At 36.4% G+C, this 21895-nt stretch overlaps 1 protein-coding gene across 28 annotated transcripts in view; it reads right to left on the reverse strand.

Annotated features, from left to right (window-relative positions):
- The window catches only part of TRDN (triadin), a 400175-nt gene that overhangs the window by 319820 nt on the left and 58460 nt on the right, over positions 1–21895 (reverse strand). For all 28 annotated transcript variants that reach the window (XM_086707737.1, XM_086707736.1, XM_086707734.1 and 25 more), the window contains exons 3-4: positions 9999–10163; positions 8904–8936 (exon numbers count right to left, since the gene is read on the reverse strand). In XM_086707737.1, coding sequence (XP_086563863.1) covers positions 8904–8936; positions 9999–10163 — 198 coding nt within the window. The remainder of the gene's footprint in view (positions 1–8903; positions 8937–9998; positions 10164–21895) is intronic.

The following is a 21895-nucleotide window of genomic DNA, read 5'->3' on the forward strand; positions in this document are numbered from 1 at the left end:
GTCTTGATGATGACAGCTTTGTAGTAGAGGCTAAAGTCTGGGATTGTGATGCCTCCTGCTTTGGTCTTCTTCTTCAAAATTACTTTGGCTATTCGGGGCCTTTTGTGGTTCCATAGGAATTTTAGGATTGCTTGTTCTAGTTTCGAGAAGAATGCTGGTGCAATTTTGATTGGGATTGCATTGAATGTGTAGATAGCTTTGGGTAGTATTGACATTTTGATAATATTTATTCTTCCAATCCATGAGCAGGGAATGTCTTTCCATTTCTTTAAATCTTCTTCAATTACCTTCATAAGCTTTCTATAGTTTTCAGCATACAGATCCTTTACATCTTTGGTTAGATTTATTCCTAGGTATTTTATGCTTCTTGGTGCGATTGTGAATGGGATCAGTTTCTTTATTTGTCTTTCTGTTGCTTCATTGTTAGTGTATAAGAATGCAACTGATTTCTGTACATTGATTTTGTATCCTGCCACTTTGCTGAATTCATGTATCAGTTCTAGCAGACTTTTGGTGGAGTCTATCGGATTTTCCATGTATAATATCATGTCATCTGCAAAGAGCGAAAGCTTGACTTCATCTTTGCCAATTTTGACGCCTTTGATTTCCTTTTGTTGTCTGATTGCTGATGCTAGAACTTCCAGCACTATGTTAAACAACAGCGGTGAGAGTGGGCATCCCTGTCGTGTTCCTGATCTCAGGGAAAAAGCTCTCAGTTTTTCCCCGTTGAGGATGATGTTAGCTGTGGGCTTTTCATAAATGGCTTTTATGATCTTTAAGTATGTTCCTTCTATCCCGACTTTCTCAAGGGTTTTTATTAAGAAAGGGTGCTGGATTTTGTCAAAGGCCTTTTCTGCATCGATTGACAGGATCATATGGTTCTTCTCTTTTTTTTTGTTTATGTGATGTATCACGTTGATTGATTTGCGAATGTTGAACCAGCCCTGCATCCCAGGAATGAATCCCACTTGATCATGGTGAATAATTCTTTTTATATGCCGTTGAATTCGATTTGCTAGTATCTTATTGAGAATTTTTGCATCCATATTCATCAGGGATATTGGCCTGTAGTTCTCTTTGTTTACTGGGTCTCTGTCTGGTTTAGGAATCAAAGTAATACTGGCTTCATAGAATGAGTCTGGAAGTTTTCCTTCCCTTTCTATTTCTTGGAATAGCTTGAGAAGGATAGGTATTATCTCTGCTTTAAACGTCTGGTAGAACTCTCCTGGGAAGCCATCTGGTCCTGGACTCTTATTTGTTGGGAGATTTTTGATAACCGATTCAATTTCTTTGCTGGTGATGGGTCTGTTCAAGCTTTCTATTTCCTCCTGATTGAGTTTTGGAAGAGTGTGGGTGTTCAGGAATTTGTCCATTTCTTCCAGGTTGTCCAATTTGTTGGCATATAATTTTTCATAGTATTCCCTGATAATTGTTTGTATCTCTGAGGGATTGGTTGTAATAATTCCATTTTCATTCATGATTTTATCTATTTGGGTCATCTCCCTTTTCTTTTTGAGAAGCCTGGCTAGAGGTTTGTCAATTTTGTTTATTTTTTCAAAAAACCAACTCTTGGTTTCATTGATCTGCTCTACAGTTTTTTTAGATTCTATATTGTTTATTTCTGCTCTGATCTTTATTATTTCTCTTCTTCTGCTGGGTTTAGGCTGCCTTTGCTGTTCTGCTTCTATTTCCTTTAGGTGTGCTGTTAGATTTTGTATTTGGGATTTTTCTTGTTTCTTGAGATAGGCCTGGATTGCAATGTATTTTCCTCTCAGGACTGCCTTTGCTGCGTCCCAAAGCGTTTGGATTGTTGTATTTTCATTTTCGTTTGTTTCCATATATTTTTTAATTTCTTCTCTAATTGCCTGGTTGACCCACTCATTCGTTAGTAGGGTGTTCTTTAACCTCCATGCTTTTGGAAGTTTTCCAGACTTTTTTCTGTGGTTGATTTCAAGCTTCATAGCATTGTGGTCTGAAAGTATGCATGGTATGATTTCAATTCTTGTAAACTTATGAAGGGCTGTTTTGTGACCCAGTATATGATCTATCTTGGAGAATGTTCCATGTGCACTCGAGAAGAAAGTATATTCTGTTGCTTTGGGATGCAGAGTTCTAAATATATCTGTCAAGTCCATCTGATCCAATGTCTCATTCAGGGCCCTTGTTTCTTTATTGATCGTGTGTCTAGATGATCTATCCATTTCTGTAAGTGGGGTGTTAAAGTCCCCTGCAATTACCACATTCTTATCAATAAGGTTGCTTGTGTTTATGAGTAATTGTTTTATATATTTGGGCGCTCCGGTATTTGGCGCATAGACATTTATAATTGTTAGCTCTTCCTGATGGATAGACCCTGTCACTATTATATAATGTCCTTCTTCATCTCTTGTTACAGCCTTTAATTTAAAGTCTAGTTTGTCTGATATAAGTATGGCTACTCCAGCTTTCTTTTGACTTCCAGTAGCATGATAAATAGTTCTCCATCCCCTCACTCTCAATCTAAAGGTGTCCTCAGGTCTAAAATGAGTCTCTTGTAGACAGCAAATAGATGGGTCTTGTTTTTTTATCCATTCTGATACCCTATGTCTTTTGGTTGGCGCATTTAATCCATTTACATTCAGTGTTATTATAGAAAGATATGGGTTTAGAGTCATTGTGATGTCTGTATGTTTTATGCTTGTAGTGATGTCTCTGGTACTTTGTCTCACAGGGTCCCCCTTAGGATGTCTTGTAGGGCTGGTTTAGTGGTGACAAATTCCTTCAGTTTTTGTTTGTTTGGGAAGACCTTTATCTCTCCTTCTATTCTAAATGACAGACTTGCTGGATAAAGGATTCTCGGCTGCATATTTTTTCTGTCTAGCACACTGAAAATCTCGTGCCAATTCTTTCTGGCCTGCCAAGTTTCAAAAGAGAGATCAGTCACGAGTCTTATAGGTCTCCCTTTATATGTGAGGGCACGTTTACCCCTTGCTGCTTTCAGAATTTTCTCTTTATCCTTGTATTTTGCCAGTTTCACTATGATATGTCGTGCAGAAGATCGATTCAAGTTACGTCTGAAGGGAGTTCTCTGTGCCTCTTGGATTTCAATGCCTTTTTCCTTCCCCACTTCAGGGAAGTTCTCAGCTATTATTTCTTCAAGTACCCCTTCAGCACCTTTCCCTCTCTCTTCCTCCTCTGGGATACCAATGATGCGTATATTATTTCTTTTTAGTGTATCACTTAGTTCTCTAATTTTCCCCTCATATTCCTGGATTTTTTTATCCCTCTTTTTCTCAGCTTCCTCTTTTTCCATAACTTTATCTTCTAGTTCACCTATTCTCTCCTCTGCCTCTTCAATCCGAGCCGTGGTGGTTTCCATTTTGTTATGCATTTCGTTTAAAGCATTTTTCAGCTCCTCGTGACTGTTCCTTAGTCCCTTGATCTCTGTAGCAAGAGATTCTCTGCTGTCAGCTATATTGTTTTCAAGCCCAGCGATTAATTTTATGACTATTATTCTAAATTCACTTTCTGTTATATTATTTAAATCCTTTTTGATCAGCTCATTAGCTGTTGTTATTTCCTGGAGAGTCTTCTGAGGGGAATTCTTCCGCTTGGTCATTTTGGATAGTCCCTGGCGTGGTGAGGACCTGCAGGGCACTTCCCCTGTGCTGTGGTGTATAACTGGAGTTGGTGGGCGGAGCCGCAGTCAGACCTGATGTCTGCCCCCAGCCCACCGCTGTGTCCACAGTCAGACTGGTGCGTGCCTTCTCTTCCCCTCTCCTAGGGGCGGGATTCACTGTGGGGTGGGGTGGTCTGTCTGGGCTACTTGCACACTGCCAGGCTTGTGATGGTGAGGATCTGGCGTCTTAGCTGGGGTGGGTAGGCAAGGTGCACAGGGGCAGGAGGGGCAGGCTTAGCTTGCTTCTCCTTAGGTGATCCACTTCAGGAGGGGCCCTGTGGCAGCAGGAGGGAGTCAGATCCGCTGCCGGAGGTTTGGCTCCGCAGAAGCGCAGAGTTGGGTGTTTGCGCGCAGAGCCAGCAAGTTCCCTGGCAGGAACTGGTTCTCTTTGGGATTTTGGCTGGGGGATGGGCGGGGAAGATGGCGCTGGCGAGCGCCTTTGTTCCCCACCAAACTGAGCTCTGTCGTCCGGGGGCTCAGCAGCTCTCCTTCCCTTTGTCCTCCAGCCTTCCCGCTTTCTGAACAGAGCTGTTAACTTATGACTTCCCAGACGCTAAGTCGCGCTTGCTGTCGGAACACAGTCCGTCGGGCCCCTCCGCTTTTTGCAAGCCAGACTCGGGGGCTCTGCTTGGCCGGGGAGCCGCCCCTCCGCCCCGGCTCCCTCCCACCAGTCCGTGGAGCGCGCACCGCCTCGCCGCCCTTCCTACCCTATTCCGTGGGCCTCTCGTCTGCGCTTGGCTCCGGCGACTCCGTTCTGCTAATCCTCTGGTGGTTTTCTGGGTTATTTAGGCAGGTGTAGGTGGAATCTAAGTGATCAGCAGGACGCGCGGTGAGCCCAGCGTCCTCCTACGCTGCCATCTTCCGCCCCACCTCCAAGCATTACATATATTTAAATATGTATATTTAAAACCAGTAGCTAGCATATAGTTTTATACTTTTTATTAATAGGAGATAGAAAATACATGTAATATAAATAGCATATAATGAATAAATGTTGCATAATGTATTATACATATATACACACATGTTCATATATGTGTATATACATAGAGTAAATTGTTTCCTCAACTAGTATATGACTTAAGTTTTTGTCAGTAGGAGATATAAAATACTAAGCATTTTACATTAGATGAAATAATATGAGATTTGGCTATAATTAGATTAGATATTTTATAATATAATTACATAAAATATTGTTAATTTAGTGCATCTTAAAAGTTTGGTTGTCTCAGAAACTATCCCAGCTATATTTAAAAGAATCAATGTCACTAAACTACACTGCTTTGGTTGTTTCAAAGTGCTCTTTCAAGCCAATGACAGTTCGCAAGATCATATATTGAGAATAACTGAAAAGGATTATTTATTTTTAAATTTTTAAAAGCCCTTGATAGCTTTTAGTATTTCCTACCTATACTCTTTTTGCTTTGCTCTTGAATCTCCCTCAAGAGCAATCCAATCTTTTACATTATTCAGCTAAATAAAAGGTAAAGTCATTAAGTGAAACTTATCGTTGCTCTAATCTCCAATCTCCTCCACACCATCATATCTCTGGTGTCAGAACATCCCGTCATGAAAAAGAGCACTTGTGTATCAACATCATGCTTCTCCTTTAGCAAACGTATGAGGATGGACCAGAAAGACCCGGAGGTCAAGACCTTTCCTCTTGGTCTTTCTGGTCAGCATTCTAGCAATTTTAGGATGGGCGAAGTCTATTTCTTTATGCTGTAAAGTAGAATACTATTATGAACTTAGGTGTGTTTTCAGGCAAATTACTTTTAAGAAAGCATACAGATGTAATTTCATTCCTTTATAGCTATCTGCACTTGTGTACCCTGGGAAAGTAAGGAGTCAACATCCATAACGTATACTGTACTGGGAAGAAGTTACATAACAGGAGATCCAGATAAACAAAGCACACCTACCATACACAGCCAAAAAGTGTTTCAGAAATTATGATTTACAACGGTATTTGTTTCTCATAGTTATAAGTTTCAAATAATTATATAATAAAATATAAAATTTTATAATGATTCAGTACCTTGGACTCATCATATAGTGTTTGGTAATAGAATTTACTATTTTAAAATTCTGACAAGCTGAAAAGTAAATATGCATAAAGAATATAAAGACACTAGGTACTACATCTAATGCCCTGAAGCTATATTTATTTATAACAACATAAGCCACAGAATTGCAGATTCAAAAATGTCATCCATATTAATAATTTATTTAATAATCAACCCTCAACTCTGAGATTGTTTGACTCAACCATTATGCTACATCAAATTCGACCTGTGAACTCCACCCATAAATAACAGGATGGCTGAGTTTTTAGTTTGATGAAAATAGCAACTGGACAAATGAAACTAACATTTTAAGTGCATTTAAATAAAATGCTTCATACAGACACAGGACGGTTAAATAAACAATCCCACGGCCTGATAACTTAGGTAATATAAAATGGCTAAATAGTATTGAATATATCTGAATGGGAAAGAGTATTCATGAGGAGACCAACAATCATTTGCTTATGGATGAAAATCAAATGTTTTAAGAGACTGTCATTCTAGATTACCAAAAACATACTTCTTAAACCACAATTTTTAAATATGCAAATGTATAAAATAATCCATCATAAAATAGAGATAAGTTCATAGCATCTCTTCTCTAATAATAATATTTGAAATTTGCTTTTAAAAACAGAATACATAAAAAGTAAATAAATAAAAATAAAAACAGAATATGTATTGGAAACGTTTGTTTTTAGAAATGTTTGTAAAATATTATATATTGCCTTAAAACTCTTATCGACTCTATGACTCTACAAAGGAAATACTATAAATAAAAAAATAGTAATTGTAATGAAATATATTTCCTTCAGTCTACTTTAACTAATGTTCATTGTTACATAGCTTTTATACCCAAGGTAGGGTATCTGGTTCCTCAAATGTCCATTCATGCAACCCTCTGAATTATATTATTTTTTTTTTAATTTTTTTTTCAACGTTTTTATTTATTTTTGGGACAGAGAGAGACAGAGCATGAACGGGGGAGGGGCAGAGAGAGAGGGAGACACAGAATCGGAAACAGGCTCCAGTCTCCGAGCCACCAGCCCAGAGCCCGACGCGGGGCTCGAACTCACGGACCGCGAGATCGTGACCTGGCTGAAGTTGGACGCTTAACCGACTGCGCCACCCAGGCGCCCCCCTCTGAATTATATTATTAAGAAAATATATTCAAGGGCGCCTGGGTGGCTTAGTTGGTTAAGTGTCTGACTTTGGCTCAGGTCATGATCTCATGGTTTGTGAGTTCCAGCCTTGCATCAGGCTCTGTGCTGACCGCTTGAAGCCTGGAGCCTGCTTTGGATTCTGTGTCTCCCTCTCTCTCTGCCCCTCCCTTGCTTGTGCTCTGTCTCTCTCTGTCTCTCAAAAATAAATAAATGTTAAAAATTAAATATATATATCTATTTAATATATATACATTCAGATGATTTTAAGTCTATTCTTCTTTGTAATCTTTCAAGACATTAGTGTACATGGTTTTAAACACATATATCACTTAGACTGTTTTAACTAATGAGCATTGTTGACATGTTTTTTTAAAAAAAGTATCCTTAACAGCTATTTAATAGTCTTTCTGTTGATTTTATAAAACACGGCAATAATTTAAAGAATAATAGTTAAACAGCTTTATGCAGATTTGCAATTTATGCTAATCATTACACGAAACAATTTAAAAATAATCCCATAGGGAAATTCAAATCAAAAGGAAAGAACAGACTATTAAATTCTAGATATTGATTTATGAAGAATTTGATCTTATGATTTTCTTGTAGAATTCAATTTATAAGTAAGAAAATATTTGTTTTTCTCCCTTCCTTTTCTGATTGGAATACACAATATACATAACCTTTTGTTTCCAGACAATGGCTAGTAACTCATTAGCTTAAACTTTTACTGTGTTCTAGGAACTATCCATTGGAGATCAGCTATTAAAAAAAAAAAAGCTGTTTCTAACCTCAGGAAGTTTAAAACTAATCTAGAATCTCTAAACCTGGATTTGATGGCTGAACTATGGCTTGAGTTCTTACATTCTCATCCTGGATTTGTGATCATGAAACCTTTCTCCTCTTGATAACTTCGCAAACACTTTCATTTCTGGCTTTCTCACATTTGAGTATCACTAGCTCAGCTCTCTTTTGTTGGATAAGTTACAAATTCAAATTTTCCAAATTAACATAAACTAAATGGATTTTACCCCAGAGAGTGAGATAATCATCATCTCCTCAGACAAGGCTAAAGCTCTAAATTTGGATCCCACTGTTTGTATCTATAGGAGGTCTAGGCAGATAGCAACAGAAGCCAGCAAGTTCTCCCGTGGAGTAAACACTCCCCAAAGCCTCTGCTGAATATGTGCAGCAATGACTAAAACATCACAATTGTATCAAGTCTGGCTATGTGTTGGCTGTTTCTCATTCCAAATATACCTCAGGAAGGTATCCTTTCTCCTTTTGTCCCTTCTAGAAATAATTCTCCCTTCTTTCTATAAAAATACTTGCCCCTCTGAGGTTTTTGCCCCATAGCCATACCTCTTTGTCCTAGCCAAATTGCTTCCATCTCTTGGATTCATGACAATCATGGGCAGTTATTGAAAAGCCTGGCAAAATCTATTTCTGCAAAGAATCCCTCCATACCAAATCCAAGTACACCCAGGTGACTCTATTCCTTTGGGATGATGCATGGCACATACTGACTGGTATGTCTTTGCCTCCAAGATTATTATTTTGCACACTATCTCATATACCCTGTCCCCTACTTATCACCTAAAAGTGAAGAATATTAATAGTGACAGTAAAATAAGAAGAAAATGAATAAAAATTTAAAATCTGGCCACAGTGAGAATAAAGAAAATGGGCATCATCATTTTCTGGGCCATTTCTGTGTCTACTGAATTCACTCCTCATTCCTGTAATTCCAACTCACACAGATCTATGTGTAGATGAATTCACACATATCCTGAAGAAGGCACCAAGTAATCAACTGAAAAATAATAGGGTCAGCTTTATTGGAGAGAATGGAGTATTTCTCTACCTACCTATAAAATTTGATCTAATCACCAAACAAAAACTGTACACTGAAAGTAAATTAAGGTTCCAAATCATGTAAAATATATTTTGAGTCATGCTGAAAAATGAGCATTACCATAAAAAGGGGAAAATGCATTATTAAAGGTAAAAACAACCAACCTTTTTGTTTCAAGGGAGGCTCCTCTATTTCTCCTAGACCAAGACAAAAACAGTGAATTAGAAAAACCTTTAGCTTAGCATAATACTGTTTCTCCATTTTCCCATTTTCTTTTGTTCATTAAAAAAGCCATCCATTAGTTTTGACATTAGTAGTCTTTATATTACTTTGCTTCCCAAATTCCAGTTTTTAAGTATAAACTTTGTTTATGTACATTTATGTGAGATAGTTTCACTTTTATGAGTTCAATAAAAGTGTGGCAGCAATCCAAATTATACATTATAGTTCATATATCATGTTCATTTCTATTCTGTATTGTTCATCTCGACCTCTCACTGGGGCCAAACAAATACAAATTCAGACAAAGTCATAGAGAGGTCTAAAATAATAAGAGCTTTCCTGGTAGTCAAGGTAGTCTGATGACTGAGGCTAACCCTAAAAAATGTCATGTAGAAGACAAGATCATTATGCTTTGTTCTTTTCACATCCATTCAATAGCAGTTTATGTATGGTTGGAGTTTATTTTCTTTTGTTTATTAATATATATGAGAAAGTACATAGGTTAGCTGCATAATTGTGACATTTAGAACATTTCCCTCCATTACACCTCCATTTGGTTCAATCAATTTACTTTTTATTATGATTTTAGGAGAATTGCTTTCTGCTATTTGACTATGAATATGACTTACATGTATAAAACATATGTCTATCAAGTTTTACTGTTGTTATTTCAATCTTCCTAAGGATAAACTTGAGAAATAGCTACAATTTTTTTCCCAAGGAAGCATATAAATGTGAGTTCCTATTGTGAGTTTGTAGTATTGCATAATAAGACCCTCTCTACTATAATGCTACCCTCATGGTAGCATTTAATGTTGACATCTTTGTCATAAAAGCAGATAAGCTGTAAGATGAAAGCCAAATAGAGACCAATTTACTGAGTTTGGCAGCCTGTTGATAAGCTATTAGAACTCAGAAGTGTATTCATTTTGGGTTAGCCTGACCCAAGTGCTCATTTGTGTTTAAACTTAAGAAAACCACTGTAATACATAACTAAAATTGGTCCAAGAAGTTAGATGTGTCTCTATGCTTTGTACCTTTATCAGTGTCCTCATCCCCATCATCATCATCTTCTTCATCACCCTCAGACGAGATGATGTCAGACAACAAAGAAAAGAAGCCATAGACCCAGTCGGTGGTTTCTTCCACAGCATCATGTACAAGTTTTAGAGGATCTGAGCCAATCTTGGAAATAGAGCTTGCTAAAAGTAATTAAAAATAAGAGAAAAATTTTACAATCATCCCCAAAGAAGCTAAGGAAAGCTGTTTTTACTGATTTGTGCTTTTGACACAAAATATGTCAATTTTATAAATGTAAATATCTCTTAGCTACAACTTTTTGGGGGGCTCAGAAATAGAAAGTACATTTTGTCATAGTATACATAGGTATTCAGTTAAAAAAAAGTTTTTGAATATCTATGGTACCAAACACTATTTAGTTACCAAGAAAGAAATTGTCCTTGAAAAGCTTATAATCTAAATAGGAGTCTAACACAGGGCAAAATTAGAAATGGATTGAAATAATGTGTATCTATGTTATTCAAATTGGTATATCCACTGTAAGTTATGGATGTTCAGGCACAGAAGAAATCACTGTTGGCCCATATTATACTGGAAAGCATCATGGAGAAGATGGCTCTGTAAATTTTCAGCAAACAATAAGTTCCAAGTTGACTTAAGTAGCTGTGACTAAAGTAAGAGTGATAGGTCCATTTATTATAATTTGTGATATATCAGAAAAAGTCTGGAATTGTCAAGGTAGTATTTATACCAGGTTCCAGCTAGATCCAATTTGTTTATCCTTATTAGGCATCCTGGTACCTAAAAATAAAGAACATTTAAATTTCTAGTAATTTTAGTAGAGTTAGGAAAACCTGAAGTCTATAAATCTTCCATTTTTTATATCCTAGGAGATATAAACTATTTGTGAAATGGGAGATTAAAGACTAAAAATGCAAGCAAATAGACATAATAAATATTTCTAGAATGTTGTTCTTCTCATTTTAATTTTATGAAAACTACTCTGAGGGGGTAAGAGTAACCTCTATTATCCGACTGAAGAGGAGATCTATCTAGAAATATGGTATAAGTTGCAACTGACTTTCCGTTAACCTATAATTAAATTTTAGATTTGTTTTCCTTAATTTTATTTATTTTTGTTTATTTTTAATTTTTTTAATTTAAATTTTATTTAGCCAACATACAGTGCAATATTGGCTTCAGGAGTAGAATTCAGTGATTCATCACTTACATACAACACCTAGCATTCATCACAAGTGATGATTTTTAATACCCATCACCCATCTAGCCCATCTCCCACCCATCTCCCTCTGTTTTCCTTAATTTTAAAAACTATTTTAGCTTCTCAGAGATTCTTCTCCATTTGATATCTTAAAAGACTACAATTATACCAACATATTATATTACCTAAAGGTTAAGTATTCTAAAATTAAGCTTTTATTCTGATAGAGAGAAGTCGCGGAAAGTTTGAACAAAGGAATGATATGATTTGACTTGTGTAACTTCACTCGCTGTGTTGAGGATTCAAAGAATGCCAGGTTGGAAACAGGGAGATCAGTAAGGAGCCAAATGGAATAATCAAGGAGAATGATGATTATGGTGATTTCTATCAGGATGATTGTGTGGTCATGAAATGTGGTCAGCTGAATGTATTTAAAAGATAGAAGTAATAATACAGGCTTACACTTTGGCTTTTAGGTGTGAAAGAAAGATACAGGTACAGGATAACTTCAAGGTTTGTGGCATGAAAAACTGGAAGGATGGAAATGTCATTTGTTGGAATGAGGAGGAGAAACAGGGCTTTGTAGGGGTGGTATACAAGTACCTGAGTTTTAGATTCATCACACTCTAGTTGCCTATTAAATATCTATGTGCAGATGTAGACATTTTTACAACTCCATATGACCTACAAAAGAGAAGTCCTGGCTGAAGATAGAAATTTGGGAGTTCAGCAGAGGTATTCAAAATCATGATACTGAACGAAATCACCAAGGGAGTGGACCCAGGAGCACTCCCACATTTAGAAGACAGAGAGATCAGTCAGAAAAACAACAGCAATTGATTATGACAAGGAGAGATGAGAAAGACAGAGACAGAGATGTTAACACATACATCCGGAGAGAGAAAGAAAGAAGCAGAAAAAAGAGAGCATAACATCCTAGATGTCAAGTGAGGAAATTGTCTTGTGGAGGATACAGTGATCAACAGGCAAAAGTTGCTGATAGGTCAGGTAAAATGAAGACTGAGAATAGACCTTGAAATTTAATGAGAATAGACCTTTAGATTTAATGAGGAAGATGTCATTGGTGACCTTCAAAGGGCTGGTTTAGTGGAATGCATTCACGACCAAATGGGAATAATGTAAAGGTGGTAAGTACATTTTATTGAAAGTAAATGACAAGAGTTTGGGCAATGTTTAAAGAGAACTAGTATCATAGTGGGTTTTCTGTTGTTAACATTGTTTAAAATGGGAAGAATATTCCATCTTATGCTGATGGAGAAGATCCCACAGAAAGGGGAAAAGTGTGTGCTCGCTCAGGCAGTACATATACTAGAAAGGGGGAAAGTGATACAATAGAAGGGAATTCTGGGGAACTTTTATATGTTCTATTTCAGGGGATTCACAGCTCATTCAAGGAGGCCAAGTTACAAAATGTTGGTTTCAGAAAAACTTATCTCCATGATTCAGTGATGGTGTAACTTTACTCTTTGGACCTTATTTTACTGCATTCTGGAGAGTTTCGTGTGAGCAAGATATGGTAGTCCGAATGGTAAGATTAAACCTTAGAGAAAGGAAATGAAATGGAATTTTATAATTGCAATTGAAAAATTTTAAAGAATTATATGTAAGGAACTGGATTGTAATGGCACCATTAAATGTATATTTTAGCACTAGTATATTTTATATCTAATGGAAGAATACTGCAAATGGGATTTTTATTATCTGAATAGATTGAGACCATTTCCCCATTTCCCTTCTTTCTAAATGTTCACTGAGGAACTTAACAATAAAATCCAACAAAATAGATATCAGTTTAATTATCCTTATGCCTAAATGCACTATATACTCTGCAGACATGTATATTGCCTGCTTCTAAAATAGTCAAATCAGGATGTTTTCATGAAGTCAATGTTGCTGACTTAAGATCAGCCTCTGATTTTGGCTATGTGAACAACAATTTTAAAAACATAAATATGCATACAGATACAGATTATAGGTATATCTTAAATAAGATAGCAGTCCTCAAGGTGATTCTTATTCCCTTTTTCAGACATCACATCCAAATTATATCATGGGAATAATATTATACAATGCAACTGAACCTTTTATTGATTTTTTTAATTACATTTTCTTACCTCTCATGTTTCCATGAGTTAAATTAAATATCTTACATTGAGGGTCATCATAAAAATAATAGTAGCTAACAGTTTAAATAGAGTGTATTTTACCCACAAGATACCACTCTAAGAACTAAATGTATATTAACCCACATTTTTTTCAATAACCCAATGATGTAGCTATATTATATATTTTAAATAAGAAAACTGAGGTACAGAGAATGTAAATGAGATGCCTAAGGTTACATAGTTATTGTGATGGAGGCTGATTTTGCACCCTCCAGAGTATGACTCTTACCTATGCTATACTGTTATCAACAAACAAAAATATGAATTCACCATTGGTTCTGGAGTCAGATATTAGATGAGATATTCTGGAAGGAGGTTTTCTTGCTGTTAAAAGGAGAAACAAGGACTTTGGTGCATGGGAACATAAAGCCCAGGGCTGCTGTAACCACCTTATAACCATGAAGACAGTAGCTGATTCACTGAGGAAGGCAAAGGTTAAAAATGAAAAAACTTGTGTCCATATGACATTGGTGAGGCACTGAATTATCCAATCTTGGAATAATCGCCCTACTTCCAGAGCTTCTGTTATGTGAGATAAGAAATGTTTCTCAGTGTTCAAGTCACTCTTAATTGTATCTTATATTTAAAAAAAAAAAAATATACCACCAGGTGCAGGGAAACTGCTCTAGGCTCCTTATGATCAGTAATTGGATTCTTGGCACTGATAAAAGAGTACCAAGAGAGGCAAGAGAGGCAAAGAAAAGTTTAAAGTTAAATAAGATTTTTGTTGGTCCTCTGTCTTTGAAGCCAAACTATCCAGCTACTTAAGTTTCTAAGTGGGAACCTACACGGGAAATTAAATTACTCATTTTCTGTTTTCCTTCTGAAGAACCAGCTCCATAATTTTGCCATTATCCTTGATCATCAGTCTTACATTCTTTAAGTTATATTTTACTCTTCTTTGTCTTCCAAATCCTGACAAACATTAGCCAATAACGATTACAAGCTTGTGCTCTGAGCTCAGACTGACAGCATTCAAGTTCAGGCCTCCCACCTGTTGCCATGCCAGGCCATATTAAAGTCAGAGACAGAAAAGAAAATCAGTCAGAATAATCCTGTCTTTATGTAAATTTTCAATATTTTGTTCATCACAGATTTTTGCATTAATTTTAAAATTTTAAGTATTACATTAAAATATCATGCATCTTAGTTACTGAGGTTTTTTTTGGAGCCCTTCCACTTTACAGCCAAGGTGAGTGTTTCACTGACCCCATGCTAGTCCTGATGCTCGCCCCCTGGATAGCTATATGATGGTGAGAAGATTAACTTTTGCTATGTGTACAAAATTCATCGAAGCCTATGCTTTTCCAAAGTCACAATTCTAAAGTCACCCCTTCATGCCTGTTTTCTATAGTATACCTGGTTCTGGCAAACAGTATTCTATATTGGGGACACAAATTTTTTTCTGTGCTTCAGCATGCTGAACTATAAAATGACAATAAGAGTAATAATACTTGCCTCACAAGGTTGTGACAATTATTACATGGGATAATACATTCGAAGCACACAGTACGGTGCCTGTGAATTAATAGATGCCAATGTGGAGAAAAAAAGCAAGATTGCCTTTTATCTTGAATGAACCAGAGGTTCTTTCCAGTTTGCTAGCTAGGGCAGCAGCTTCTCTTCCCCTTACCAGGAAGCTCTGTGTGTGACCTCAGCTTCCATTAAGGTCTCCAAATGCTGCACCACAGTCATTTCCAGTATCCCCTTGGATGTCTGGGTCCTAAATTCTGACTGCATGGAATTCATTCCCAGATGAATTACCCTCCCCCTCCACCAACGCTAAGGCTGCCCTCATGCATATCTTATCAAAGGCAAGAACAACTCAGAGGCGGGATAGTTTTGCCCATCTGCATCTCTCTGAACCATTCCACAGGATGGTGATTGAACTGAAATCCCAGGCATCTTCTGACCCTTTTGCCTTGTCTCTGCCCACACCAGATGGTGCTTACTGAACTTTGCTCAAACTCATTGTACATAAACTCCTTAGTATCAAGTGCCTAAAGCAGAGTAAAGGATATAGATATAGATATAGATATAGATATAGATATAGATATAGATATAGATATAGATATAGAATTATAGATAATTCAATTTTCAGAGCCATTTAACTCAAACATATGGTGGTGCTCCACGAATGCAGGCTGTTATAAATTTTGTTTTGTGATCATTTAGTCACTACATCCTCACAGGCAACCTTGGCAGGGTCTTTGAAAACCAAACACTGCTTTTATCAGGACTTGTGAAAGAACTAGAGATTGCCCCTTACCTCCAAGAAAATATTCACATCTAAATATTTGGATCCAAACTGAGGTAAGGTCTTTTAAAAGTGTCACAAATGCTACCCTAATTAGGAAAAAATCAAATTGTATGTATGTTGATGAGTGTACCTTGCACATACTAGTACCCAAATGAAATTGACTAGGAAATAGAGAGACTTCTTTCAAGACAATTATGTAGGACTTACTATATACAGTATCTTATGTGTAATATAATCGACATAGTGCTGTCATTTATGGGTTTGCTACACAGGTGTTTCTAATTTTGATATGTGAGGAATTCTGTCTGGAAATATATAGTAGTAATTATCCAGACCTAAAAAATTTATAATTTTAAGTGACTGGTTTTTCCATTCTTGTTGCAGATAAGTCCTAGAATACTTTTGTTTCTGTTGGTGAAAATTTGATGAAGAATAATATTAGCAAATTATGGATCATTTAATATATTCTGAGTTACATGACAATTCTTGCTTAAAGTACGATGAAATTACTTAGCCTTTGTTCAAGGTAAACAGAATTCCCTAGAACTTAAGCAGTGCCAAACAGAGCTTCAAATGTATTTTCCCATTCCCATGCCACCCCCAAGGATAGGAAGAAGGGAAAAATAAGTAGGAAAAACAAGCAAAAAGGTAAAAAAAATAAATATATTCCTGCTGTGTCAGTGTGAGCAAAAAGCAATGGTTGTCACCACTGTGTTCATAAGTTTCTTATACACAGAAATGAAAACTGAGAGAAGGGGCGCCTGGGTGGCTCAGTCGGTTGAGCGTCCGACTTCGCTCAGGTCACGATCTCGCGGTCCGTGAGTTCGAGCCCCGCATCAGGCTCTGTGCCGACAGCTCAGAGCCTGGAGCCTGCTTCGGATTCTGTGTCTCCCTCTCTCTCTGGCCCTCCCCCCATTCATGCTCTGTCTCTCTCTGTATCAAAAATAAATAAATGTTAAAAAAAAATTAAAAAAAAAACTGAGAGAATGCAAATTCTTATAAAACATTTTGGATTTGAGGTTTGGCATCATTTATAATAGTCAACAATTTCCTAAGGATATAAGGTTGAAATACTGATTTAATTTAGTTTATTTTTAACCAGAGCACATTTGAAAAGTACTCACAGTGAACTTAAGAGCCCTCTGAGTCTTCAGGCCCTGGAGTTTCCAGCATGGACAACACTAAGTACAGATACTTAAGAAGTAACAAACAACAATATATGCTTTTATATCCACTATTAAGGTCGGTGTCTTCATCAAAGCGATGTTTACTCAAGATATCATACTTTAAAGCATTTTAGGATCAGTCTGAAGTAACTTTCAAACAATTTCTCATGGGTTGGACCATTTACCTTGAACAAACGTGGTTGAACTCAATGATGTCAGGATTCCCATCCTTAATTTTTATCATCTCAGTGGAGGGGATTTCAATCTCCAAACTTATTTATATGCCTTTTTTATCCCATAAGTTTATTGTTTTCTTATTCTGTATTTCATTTCCAATTGAAAGTAAAGCCAATATGAGGAAAATAAGAAAGGAAGAACATCCAAGGAAGTCAAGAATTCAAGAAGTGTTTGACACAGTGCCTTTATTCCTCCATAGTGAATCTCTGAGGTGTATTTATATCCTGCCAATGGAAGTTTGCAAAAGGCACACTAACTGGAATTCCAAATCTTCCCATTATTTTCTCTTGAAAAATTCCTGGAGGACAACTATATTTTTGTAAGATTGCTTCAGTTCCAGAAACAACACTTGTTATTTTGGTATCCGAGAAGCAAATTTATTGTAAACGGAATAGTGATAATTTGTAGTCCTAAAATAGTTTTTTTTAAATAGCTTTTTTCAAACAAGAAATATTTTGAGAGAGGCTCATTTCTTAATATCTTCTTTTTAAATCCACATATAGTAGTGGATTTCCCCTAAAGGGCTAATTGTAGTGAACCCGGCTAAATAATAGAGGTTTGGGAGAAGCAAAGGCAAAAATAATAATAATATGGAGATGTGGAGGCCAATGAAAATTAAATTCAGCTGCAATAGAATAAACTCTGCATTGGATAGCTTTAGTTATAGTATATAATATCATTTCAAGGATCCTTGTATGGACAAAAATGTGGAATTCAAGCTATATCGCAAAATTTCTTTGAAATCGAATATGGAGGTTACAATAATTTTTGTATTTATTTAATTAACACTTTGTGATTTAGCAAGAAATATAAATATTAGGACAGCCCATTAGGACTGGATAATTAAGTTATCAGGTACAAGGTATTTCTATAGAGCATCTCTCAGATGTGTCTATAAAGAAAAGAATATGAAGGGGATCCTGGGTGGCCCAGTTGGTTGAGCGCCCGACTGCAGCACAGGTCACGATCTCATAGTTCATGGGTCCAAGTCTCGCATCAGGCTCTGTGTCCACAGCTCAGAGCCTGGAGCCTGCTTCAGATTATGTGTCTCCCTCTCTGTCCCTTCCCTGCTTGTGCACTCTCTCTCTCAAAAAATAAATAAACATTAAAAAAGGGTTTTTTTTAAAAAAAAAGAACATGATGAAAGTTCATTTTGCTCTAGTTAAACGTGTGTTTTCACAAATGGGTGATAACCTTGATAATGCCAGACTCAATAATATAGATTTTAAAATTAGGATGTTTAAAAAGTTGTATAATCACCTTCCTTGAATTACATAAATGATGCAACTTCAGAACTAAGTTTCTCTGAGTAATTTTCTTCAAACTAGATTTTTAATGTAGAGACAATATACAGAGGTTGAAATTCCTTTGAACTTGTTATCCTTATCATCGATGAACACTTCTCAAAAATGATGAAATGAAAAATTGGAATCATGAAATTCCCTTGGTACTTCTACTACTAACCTCGCTAGGAGAGGTCTTTACTTATGCAGATGGAGTTGGGATCTGAAGGCAGAAGAGTCACTTGGGATGAAAATATGGACATAAAGTAGAGGGAGTAAGGAAATTTGCAGCCTACAAAGGATGGGATAAAATTCATGAGAACAAAGTGGAAATTGCATCAGTCCTATGACCTCCAAACCTCCCTCTCCAAAGAGAAGAAGCTGTTGCCCTCATCATGCTAAATATGTACCTAGGCGAGGAGAGGACGAAGCTGAAGCAGGATCTGTCAGGAGCTGGAGTTGTTATAGGAGCAGCTGTTGTCCCATGCCAACAAGGTGAGCGCCAAGGTATCAGAACAACATGCATACTTATATTTTAAAGAAAGACATCTAAAATTTTAAATAGGGGAAGAATAATTTAAAGTATTTGCAATTTTCATTCTGGCCTCAGAATGAAAAGGAAAAAAAAGGCAAGATTATAGGCAAAAAGAAAATACATGGTTAGTGCAACGATCTTGGGGAAACTAAGACGGGTTCTTGAGATAAGGCACAGAGTAGAGAACAGAACCAAGAGATTTTTAAAAATTACATGAGTTATTTTTGATAATTGAGTGTTTATGGATGGTGGGAAAAGGGGAAAGCTCACAAGGAGTACCATGTTTCTGACTTAAAAATTTGGAAAATGAACTGGATTTAGAATCTAAGAGGCAAGACTGGAAAGATATATAAACTAGCTCAGTTAGGAATCTTGGGTTTGCTGATCCAACTGAATATCCTTATGCATTAGAAAAATTGGAGAGAGAATGAGGTTAAGAACAGGGAAAATGAAAATGCTTATAAGATTAATTTTTCCTTCAAAATAAAAATAGTTTTACTGACTCCCATGGTGGAGTCATTTAAGTCATTGTCTTAAAACTCATCTTACATGCTTTGATTATTTAGAATTGTGTCACTGCTTTTTTTCCTCTAAATCTTACTATTTAGTCATTTTAGAAGATTGATCCTATTATTAGCTTGAGAACCACATATTAAAGATAAGTAGGCTAAACATGATGACATTTTGCTTATCACTTTTTGGGTAATGCAAAGTCATTAAAACCGAAGCAATGGAACAAGGTGATATTGTCCAACGGGGACAAGAAGCCAATGATGATGAAGAAGAGAGTTACAAATGTCGTAAGATAAGGTTTTAACAAGAAAATGGTTGCCAACAGTTCTAAGGCTGAAAGTTTAACCAAGATGAAGATGTTTAGTGTGCAATTTGTTCATGCTTAAGATCAGTTTGTTTATTTTAATAAACTTAATGTATTCATTAAGAAGTCAAGTATGTATTTAAGACATTTCAGCACAGTGTTAGAATAGTGTCAGAACATTTCTTAAATTTTTTTTTTCAACGTTTATTTATTTTTGGGACAGAGAGAGACAGAGCATGAACGGGCGAGGGGCAGAGAGAGAGGGAGACACAGGATCGGAAACAGGCTCCAGGCTCTGAGCCATCAGCCCAGAGCCCGACGCGGGGCTCGAACTCACGGACCGTGAGATCGTGACCTGGTTGAAGTCGGACGCTCAACCGACTGCGCCACCCAGGCGCCCCCAGAACATTTCTTAATAGAGGGGTTTGGCTAAAGAGACAGAAACAAAAAGGGTTGTATCTAAATAGGCATATTGAAAGTGAGGGAAATTTGTTTTCCCAAGTTAGAAAAACCATAAACACCCATGGAAAAGGAGGGAATAGAGGGGAGGTTTTGAAGATACAGGAAGGAGATGGCATTTGCATCTAGCAACACTTAGATGTACCAACATTGAAAACACATCTTCATGAAGCTCTTCCCTCTCCTACACACCCAAGCACACACGTTCCCTTAAAAGTAATGAGCCCTTTTTAAAAGCCAAATCTTTTTGCAGCAATAACTTGTACTTCCCTATTGAATTAATTAAACAAGGAGGCCATTAGACTGAAGTGGTTCTAATGTTTTAGCAGCCAATATAAGCCAACCAAAACCTAAGCCTATAAATGCCCCAAAGTTAAGAAATAAAAACGAACAACCAATAACAGCCAACTAGCCTTTCCCAAATAAGGCAAATGCTTAGCTGTAGCCAATAAAATAATTTCCTTGTTTTGCTTCCATCTCCTCTCTAGAAAAGTCTTTCCCCTAACTCCTGTATGTGCAGCTCTTATAACCACTTTTTGTGTGGTGCTGCCTCATTCAAACTGATTTTTTTCTCATTCTTAAAATTTTGAATGTACCTCAGTTTATCTTTCAAGATCCCAGATAAATATATTTTCCCAAACCATTGTCATTTTCTCTCTCTATTCTTCTTTTCTCTTCCTCTCTGTCTCATAATGGTTTCCCTTTCTTCCTCTCTCCTCTCCCTAGGATCTCTGGATACTACCCATAGATTACAATGATCAGGACTTCTCTTGTTTAGTGGGAATCATGTAAAAAATAAAATAAAATAATAAAGGGCAGACACAAAGCTTTTGAAGTACATAAGATTCTAAAAGATAAAACTCATGTGATTCACAATTTTGAAAAAATAAAATACTTGCAGATGTTGGATAGTTAGATGCTTTTAAACCAAAGAAAAACTAGGATCCTGATTTAAAAGCACTTTTGGTGAGCTAATTGTTTTATTGACTGCACAAGGAAATGACTGTCACTTTTCTAATCTACATTTGAATAGTCATAGTGTAGTTCCAATCCTTGCCATTCAACATCTGAGGCATGGGCATTTTCCTTCTGCTTTTTAACATTTTCTCAATTCAAAATTTCCCATACTCATCTTTACTATTAACTGACTTCAGTATTTTAGAAACCTGCACTTGTATGCAACCCTAATGAAATTAAAGACAAGCAACTTTAGTTGAAATTACATGGCTATTTCAATATTTAATAGTTTCATAGAAAATTTTCCAAGTTATTTTTTGCTATTCTTCAACTGTAACTTTTTGATGCAATAAGGAAAATTAGTGAATGCAAATAGATGTACATTTCACCTCTCTTTTCCAATATGACCCCAATCAACCAATTTTTTGCTGGCAAAATTGTGTTGCAAATGTTGAAGCCTGGAATATTTCCAGCCTTCTAGAGATAGACCCATGTCAAATAAAGGACATTTTATATTCTGAAACAAAATTGCAAGCAACTTCTGGCTTCATTTGCCCATGTCAAGTATCTAAATAAAATAAAAGAATCTTATTATACTTTTATTAATGAGCATGGTGTGGATATTATTATATTAATTGAAATACCAATTTGCTTTCTTCATTTAAAAAAATCATATCTTAAATATCAACACAGTTCTAATGCTACAATATTAATAAATAATGGAAAAGCAAGTTTTCTGCAGATTTACAGATTTCCAAAGATTTGTTTCCAAGCTAACATTCAGTGGCATTA

This window comes from Puma concolor, chromosome B2, assembly GCF_028749965.1.
Source record: "Puma concolor isolate L17-30 chromosome B2, mPumCon1.1.hap2, whole genome shotgun sequence".
NCBI classification, from domain to species: Eukaryota; Metazoa; Chordata; class Mammalia; order Carnivora; family Felidae; genus Puma; species Puma concolor.